This window comes from Daucus carota, chromosome 9 (assembly GCF_001625215.2).
Source record: "Daucus carota subsp. sativus chromosome 9, DH1 v3.0, whole genome shotgun sequence".
In the NCBI taxonomy this organism is placed as follows: Eukaryota; Viridiplantae; Streptophyta; class Magnoliopsida; order Apiales; family Apiaceae; genus Daucus; species Daucus carota.
Window position 1 is genome coordinate 45,111,098 of NC_030389.2, and position 9,187 is coordinate 45,120,284.

The window sequence follows — 9,187 nt, forward strand, 5'->3', positions numbered from 1 at the left end:
AAAATGTTTACATAATTTGCTAACGTTACATTTTAATTAAATTTAAAAATTAGGTATAGGTGTTGATTTGTTAGTAACAAGTCGAGTGGCACGAAAATATAACATAACAAAAAATGATAGGTTTAGAAGCACTTCATCGGTTTTAACCTCTGTCTTTTTATGATGTTCGGTTTTGTCCTGTTTCGTTGTAGCGTGTAGTCTATCAATTTAGTTATATGTCGGATGTTGATTAAAAAGTTGTACTGCATATGGTATAAAAAAACATGGCTTGTCGGACATATGCAGCAACAACATTCATGACCGGCTGTAATGAGAAACTCCAGGTTCACCTCACAAAATTCGCAAATCTAGCAAAACCAATGCTTTCATTGTTGGCTGAAAATTGAAGTGACAACCTTCTATTTTTGGTTAAAAGAAACGAAGATATCAGTTGAAATACATCTCCCCTATAATTTAGCTCCATTTTTTCAAACAAAATTAAATGCAGCAAATTTTTGGGTTCTGACAACTGATTATAGTTAAGGCAATCTTCATACGAAACAAAAAAAACAACTGATTATATGATCAAGCACCATTATAAATCTCTACGTTTCCTTGCAAAAGACTGTGAAGCAGGAAAAAATCAATCTAGAAAAGAAGTTACCAGAAATTTTATTTGGGAGCCAGAATAATGGCTTCTAAAGGGTATTCAAATTTATCAGTGGCTGTGATCATTGTCCTTGGTCTTTTCGCAAGCGGTGTAAATTCTCAAGGCCCTAGCAGTTCTGAAGCCCCCAGTAGTTCTGAAGGCGAAGCCCCCAGGAGTTCTGAAGCCCCTGGTAGTTCTGAAGGCGGCCCTGTAAATGAATTCTGCCACACTGCTGATCACAAGGACTTCTGCACAAAGATGGTTCGAGGAGCAACTACTTTACAAGATGCTACGAGAAATGTAGTTGAGTCAACTTTGGATATAGCTATAGAGTTGCAGAAGATGTATCCACTGCTTGAGCCAGCAGTTAAAGATCTTCCTCCCAAGACCAAGAAAAGCGTGCTTGACACGTGTCGTCAAAATTTTGAAACAACTGTGGATGACTTGAAGGATTGCCTGGGATTTGTCGAGAAGAACGACAAAGGAAGCCTTAATGTACATTTATCTGCAGCGACTTCGTCTGATTGTTCTGACGCATTTGAAGGCTCTGCTGAAATGCCTAAGCCTATTAAGGATAAACTCGATTTGATGTACCAGGCAGCAGATAACTGCTTGGCTGTATCCGAGCAGATTTAAGCTTAATATGCACAACACATTTCTGTCAGACTGCATGCCTCATCGAATTATAATCACACAAGTACTATTATCTGCGTATAGTTCAGGGATTAAATTCATTTAAATCTCTGTGCAAACTTACAAATACGTCTCATCATATCATCTGTGGTGTATTGTTGGCACATTATAGAAATGCAATAGAAGTTTCCATCCATATTCCCGTTCAAGTTTCATCCATATGTTCGTACAGAGAAGTCACTATGTTGGTGGTTTAACGAGAAGTCATGACACTGTGTATTAGAACTTCAATAGTGCATTCATATTGTGTGTGTGTGTGTGTGTGGTGGTGGTGGTTGGGGGGGGGGGGGGGATTAATTATTGATTTTCGTTAAAGCAAAGCAATTACAGAAAGCTTAATTAGAAATCCTAGTTCTAATACGGAAAACTGTAAATTTATGTTGAACTTATATTATGAACACGAATATAACAACAAATTAAAGATGTAAAAGTGTCTAAATTGTTTTAATGTATTCCAATTAAATGTGAAATCAATGAGAACACAACACTATCAAGTAACAGAAAAGTTACAGTTCAGGATTGCTTACTATCATCTGTCTCAAAGTTGGAGTGGCGGATAGATACAAGGACAATTGACAGAGCTGATAAAATTGCAGACACAAAAGTGAGAAACGATACGGTTGAGGCATGTTTCTTGTTTCCAGAAGGTACTTCCCAAACAATACTATCATCGATGACTTTAGCAGTGCTATCAGTTGACATAAAAATGCAGCTTTGACTACTAGACTTCCCTTTTATGCTGCAGCGCGTAAATAGATCAGGAAGGCCAAATTCAGTTCTTGAATATCCACGGTCTCCAAGAGGCTACACAAAGAATAAACTAAAAATTAAGTTTCCGAATTCTTTTTGGGAATAACACCAGGTCACCAATATATAAGTTTCGAACATGTATTTAACAGGGGAGTTATTTATTCATTTATTTTGGGGGTTGGGGGGGGGGGGGGGGGGGGGGGGGGGGAGAACTTGTATATGCAGCAGACAAGTAATAGATTTACAGAGGAACTAATCAATATTATCATTACAACTCCATTCAAAATTCATCATTTTCTTATATCATGTACAAATTCATTCTACATTACCGGATAGCGTGCATGTATTGGAAGTTCAATTTTCGTTTCCATCCCATGTTTGCTTCCTGTTAATGCATTCGACCCAATATCCATGTGAATCTCAACTAGGGACCGATTTGACTGAATTGACGGTAACTCTAAATTCGTATCCCCAAACGCAGATGCTTTCATATAAACTGTGCAAAATGAATGGTTTAAATGCAAAAACCAGTATGAAACATAATTTTATAATTACGGTCAATATGTTGCTTTAAAAGTTTGATGATAATTACCACCGCGGTATAGAAGATCTTGTAGCTCAAATGGATCTGCAAAGACTCCAGAGGGCAGTTTCTCAATGATAATGGCCTCACAATAGTGATCAGGTAAGTTAGAAACTGATTCTTGGTATATTTCAAATTGGATTGATGTAGATAGACGACGGTGAGAACCTTCACCAATAAGACGACGGTGTAAAATAGACAGCTTTGGTGCAGAATTGATTTTGTTTTGAAACACTTCACATAAGCCAAGTGGAACTTCATGTGCTAGGAAATCTTGAAAATATGAATCATGCAGACTTCCGTATTTTTCAAAGTATGGCTCTGAAATATATCCCTGAAAGGAAGAAGCACTTAAGAATAAGAAGAACCAATTGCCAAATGCAAGCATAGTTGAATACTAGAAATTTCAGTACAAAGATACAACATTGAACCAAACTAGCTGCAACAGGTCAATGTATTTGAACACACATGTACATACTGTCCATAAACACCAGGGGTAAAAACAATATTATAGACTCACCTCTGCAAAATTAGGAATGCGCTTGCAAGAGCCAAACTTAAAAAGAAAAAACAACATGGTCCCAAATACCAGACATATCCGCACTTTGAGAAGTAGAAGTTCCATAATGTAACTGCAACTGGAAGATTATGGAGATCTATACTGAAAAGAAATTGATTTTGAAACAAAATTAGACAATTATGCTATTATTATATATCTGAATATAAACTACCATCACTTTGCATTAGAAAAACTATAAGGGAACCACCATTGTTTTCCCGTGCAAAATAACTTCAAGTTCTTCCAGATAAGTATGTATCCTTCATATAATTTAATAGCTTTATTTCCTTTAACTTAAGCTAGATATAATGCAAACTACTCGTACGCAAACCATAATGCTAATCACCTCATACACAAACTATATCACTAATTCAAATTTAATACTTATACCTCTAGGCTCTAGCTCCACTTTAGATATCCAAACACTCATTAAGTTCTCAAATTACATACTAACTTCAAGAGGGCTAATTATTTATACAGCAAAGTATATGTGGATCCTATTAGCTAAGGTTTTGGAAATCACTCACTCCCTTTACATATTTGTCATAATTATACAAACATTTCACATCATAACAGTACCATAATATAGGATCATATTCGAATGAGAATTCGAATGAGAATCGAAAACCTGTGAGAACCAAATACTTACTTTGACCATAGTTCTCATTTGTGTCCGGCCTCGATGTAACCAGGTGGATAATAGTAATTATATACTGAATTTAATATCTCAACCAAAACACTTAAAAACAAACAACCAGATAAATATTCCGATAATAAATCATCCAGGCTGTCTAACTGATAATCCGTATAACAACTATGCAAAATATGAAGGAAAAAAAATCATAAGAATTAACTATTGTAGCAGAAATCAATCTTACATTTAGCTAAATTTAGAATAAGGAAGCACGAATCACTAAAAGTTTCTAATCTAAACATACAAACAAATATATATACATATTTTGGGAGAGATGCACAAATGAGAGAGAGAGTCCTACCTTTGGAGAGATTATCTGCGGGAGAGAGCGGAGAGAAGCGAGGCGCGTGTGCGAGAGATAGAAGCGAGAGAGATGAGAAATTCTGATTTTTCTGAGAATGAGCCGGTGCATGTGGACGGTTCGGCACAGCACAACTCGGCACGAATTGTGAAGAAATTGATCAAATCCTGGTGGAATCGGGTCGAACAGAATTGACGTAGCACACAGATGAACACGAGCAGGTTCGGGAATCATAAACCGGCCCGATGTTCCAAACCGACCCGGTCCGGCACGTGAATTACACCTCATCCCAATTTTTCCTGCAATTTTCTTTACAAACTATATAAATTTTGTATTTTTAATTATAATGTAACAACTTTTATATTTGTTTGCAGGATGAATGAGTGCTATGCTGAGAAACAGACGTAAATACGCCTTTATTTTATGTTTTTTTTAAGTTAACTAGTGAAAAAAGCCGCGCTTCGCGGCGGCGTTATGAATTTTTTATAAATTTAGACAAAAAATTGTTTTAGCTACTTTCCCGTCAAACATAATACTAATAAAAAAATATTATTATTTAGGTAAAAATTAATTTGGGCCGCCCTCCCCTTAAACACAATACTAATAAATAAATTTTTTATAAAGTTTGATACGAAATACTATTATAATTCCAAAAAAGTTATTTTCAGTCGTGTTCTCGTTAAACATATCTTCAATATATATCTTATCGAAAAAAAATTGTTTTAGCTACTTTCCCGTCAAACATAATACTAATAAAAAAATATTATTATTTAGGTAAAAATTAATTTGGGCCGCCCTCCCCTTAAACACAATACTAATAAATAAATTTTTTATAAAGTTTGATACGAAATACTATTATAATTCCAAAAAAGTTATTTTCAGTCGTGTTCTCGTTAAACATATCTTCAATATATATCTTATCGAAAATAAGAATTGTATATATTACTTTACATATCTTAAATATAAATTGTATTTTATCTATTATTATTAGTTTGAATAAATATAATCCTATTTGTTTTGGATTACTAAATAAGAAAAGAATTGTATCATCTTTAGAATTCAATAAGAAATACTATTGTATCATCTTTAGAGTTCAATAAGAAATACCAAATAAGAAAAGAACTGTATCATCTTTAGAATTAAATAAGAAAAGAATTGTATTACTATTTTAGCCACTTTCCCGTCAAAAATAATACTATTAGAAAAATTATTATTATTTAGATAAAAATTAGTATGGGCCGCCTCCCGTGCCCGTCAAATACAATACTAATCGAGAATCATTTTACATTATCATAAAATCAATATATGATTCCTATTTTTTATATCCTATTTTTCTTTATTTATTATTTTTATTTTATGATTTCTATTTATCAGTTAAAAATATTATTCGTTTATGGTTCTATTTTTTTTTTGCTATTAGTTTTTTTTATGATTATTATCTTTACAATCTTTTATTTCTATTCAGAAATTTAAGAAAATCCGCGATCTGAGGGGAAATTGAAAGAGATAATTAATGAAAATGATGAAATTAGACGCATGGAGGTTGTTAATTACATGTTCGTACCTCGCTTCGACATCTTGATCGATCCGTTATCTCTCTCGGAATCTCTCCCTGAGGCGCCGTTGATGAGGGGAGGAGGGGTTTATATGGAGATCGGGCTTGTCTAGGTTTTAAGTGAATATTACTTCGTCAATAAAACGACATCGTCAGGTTCACTTGTTCACTTTCTTGGGAGGGAATTTGGTCGCCGCCGGTGCTCAATAAATAAATTAAATTATAAATTTTTTTATTTGAAATTTAAGAAAATTATTAGAATAAATTGGAAATATAAATAGTATTTATTCTATGATTGTTAGTTTGAATAAATATAATCCTATTAATTCCTTTTGGGATACGTAAATAAGAAAAAAACTGAATTATAAATAAATATTCGATAGAGATGAGAAGATTGCAATCACTACTTTTTGAAAAAAAATTACAAAAAAAATTATAAATTTATAACTTTTGAGAATAAGAATCGTACTCTTTTTAATAATTTTTATATTAATATATAATTAACAATAAGAATTGTATCACCCTTATGATTCCTGAATTGGAAAAAGAATTGTATTACATTTGGAACTCAATAAGAAAAGAATTGTATGACCTTTAGAATTCTTAAACATGATTTTTTGAATTATAACTATATTTTTCTCCGAAATTTAAGAAAAATCAGACGACTGAATCGAGCTATTCTAGAGACGCCGGTATTCTCCTTTATATATATATATTGATGGTTGAACTAACTTCATAATGGCAACCATCTTTTTAAAAGACGAAGACGAATATCAGTCATTTTTCTGCTAATTTTAAAATTCAATTGCATTTTTATAAATCAATATAAACTATAGTAGTACAAAATATGACCTTTAGAACCTGCGAAGTCACCTCACTAACTGCACTACTCAAAGATAAAAATGTGGACATCTCCAACCTTTCACTTGTAGTTCTGAACTGTAGTTCTGAACCGTGATAATCTGCCGCCATTGCAATTTTATTGCTTAATAGAAATTTACCACAACATATCGTACTAATTTGTAAAGCCTACAATACAAATTTAATTATTAAAAATAATATAACATCTAGAAAGTTTGACCAAATAGGCTCCATACCACATGGAGTCACCAGCTTTCTTATGCAATTGCTTATAAATTAGGGAAGTATCTCTTTCCGATTCGATTACACTCTTCCCGGTCATGTTCAATATACATGATACGTGATATTTATATATGAGTAATTTTAATATATTCCAAATTTTATATCAAATAATATAATTATGGGTGTAATTCGGGTCGAGTGAGTCGGGTTTCGAGCCGGGCGTAATTCGAGCCGAAGTTAATCGAGCCGAGCCGAGCCGACTCGTTTAACTATTCGAGCCTAAATCCTTGCCCGAACTCGACTCGTTTAATTTCACGAGTCGAGTATAGCCGGCTCATTTAGCTAAATGAGCCGGTTTTAGAGAGTCGGGCGAGCGGCTCGTTTAATTTTACAATTAATCGAGCCTAAAACTTTACCCGAACTCGGCTCGTTTAATTTCACGAGTCGAGTCGAGCCGACTTGTTTAATTAAACGAGCCGGAACCTTTGCCCGAGCTCGGTTCGTTTAATTAAACGAGACGAGTCGAGTCTAGTTAAACGAGTTCGAGCCGGGCGAGCTCGCGAGCCGCCCGACTCGAATTACAGCTCTAAATATAATAAATAAATAAACATTCTTAATTGAGTGATTCCAATACCATATACATGATCTCAGTGAAATCGATCAAACATTATTATAAGTCAAATTTCATATGTAACGTTTTTCAATATATTGCGGATAAATTCTTCATTACATGAACTCGGGGAAAGTGCTCGTCCATCACAAATAAATAGTTCACGTATCGAGTTCAATTATACTAAAAATTAATATTATTTTTTAATAAATAATATTTTTTAAGGGCATTATATACGTCGGATCGGACTGCCGACCACTTTTGCCGTAGTTTCCATGTACTATGCCTTGCGTTATATTCAAGTTTGTTTTTCTGGTTTCTACGAACAGACTTAAATCACCATCGCTTTAGCTAGTTTTAAACTCATAGACCATCTCTGAGGAACCTCACAGGCAGGCCACAGTAAAAGTGAAAAAGAAAAGTAAAAAAACAAAGAGGATCAGCTGAAAGCAACCAAAATATTTACAGAATCGCAGGCATGCTTGGCTTATGCATGAATTGTTAAATCGTGTTCAAAGAATTTCGAATGTTAAGTAAAGAATCTAGCCATCTAGGATTCTAGGTTCCCGATAAATAAAAAATGTTACTACTATGAGATAAAGTGTTCTCCGAAATCAGAACCGAGTTACTGTATTTCAATCAATGAAATAACGCTTTTCCTGCCTTCCCACGTCTAAATTTCAGAGTCCCATGCATCAATTATTTACACAAAAATAATGCAGTGTCACAATGGGCCTGAAATTCGGGATAAACAAATAATTAAGCTTAAATTTCCACTCATGTGATCCGTAGAAATTTAATAATACCTGGCCCCATGGCCCACGGTCTTTCTCAGGGTATAGTTTGTGAAAGGAAATTTATTTAGAATGATAATATGTAACTAAATTTTGTCCCGACAAAGTTGGTTTTAATTTATATTATATATGGGGCCATGTTCTACGAGAGAACCCTTTACTTTTGAACACACAACGATGGAAAAAAAATGTATATAGATTTGGAACCTTAATGTCTTATTAAATCATTGCGTGTGTTCAGAAGTAATTTCAAAATACAACGCATAAATTTTTTTCATGTGCAGTTCTATTGTCAGAAATAAGACAAGAGTTCTTTGGATAATGGTTCTCTCTTGAACATGATCCTTTAGAGATATTTATAATATCCATAAATAATAAATTAATAAAGAATTTCTTATTTCATCCGAAAATTGTTTTAATTTATCAAGCTCTAAGAGCAAGTCCAATAGGTTACTTATATGAGCTCCTAAGCTCACATTTAGGTAATGAACCAAAAAAAACCACTCCTACACTCTCCTAGTGAGCTCCTAAATCACTAGCACATGCTCCAATATGCTAGCCATTACCTATTTTTAAGTAAACACTAGCCATTACCTATATACTATTTATGAATAAAAAAATGATCTCTCTCCTTCTTTCTTTGTCTTTTTCCATCCATTCTCATTCTCTCTCCCAAATTTATTATTAAAATAATCTTAGGAGAACAAATATAGGGATTGCTGTTGGAGTTGACACTAAAAATAGATTACCTAAATCACTAAGACTCACTAGGATTCATTATTTTATATTATTAATAAGTAATGAGATAGTTAACTTATTGGACTTGCTCTAAATGTTCTTTAGCCAGACGTTTCTGTAATGTGACTGAAAAATTAAAGTAGTAATCAACCAAATCGCTTTTTCACGGACCAGTGCCAGATCGCTCTGTTTTGGTGCT

The 9,187-nt window shown here is 33.7% G+C and overlaps 1 protein-coding gene across 4 annotated transcripts; it reads right to left on the reverse strand.

Moving 5' to 3' along the window:
- Positions 1–533: 533 nt before the first annotated feature.
- LOC108200519 (uncharacterized) lies at positions 534–4,410 on the reverse strand. 4 transcript variants are annotated; one of them, XM_017368696.2, is made up of 6 exons: positions 4,209–4,410; positions 3,175–3,315; positions 2,664–2,988; positions 2,401–2,567; positions 1,849–2,125; positions 534–1,335 (listed from the first exon to the last, which is right to left on the reverse strand). In XM_017368696.2, the coding sequence occupies exons 2-6, from the start codon at positions 3,277–3,279 to the stop codon at positions 1,304–1,306; spliced, it is 906 nt and encodes a 301-aa protein (XP_017224185.1). In that variant the 5' UTR covers positions 3,280–3,315; positions 4,209–4,410; the 3' UTR covers positions 534–1,303. The 4 variants fall into 4 exon arrangements, with proteins under 4 accessions (XP_017224185.1, XP_017224186.1, XP_063941018.1 ...); XM_017368697.2 differs by having other exon boundaries at positions 534–1,265; positions 4,209–4,409; XM_064084948.1 differs by lacking the exon at positions 534–1,335 and adding an exon at positions 1,357–1,501.
- Between the last annotated feature and the right edge of the window lie 4,777 nt (positions 4,411–9,187).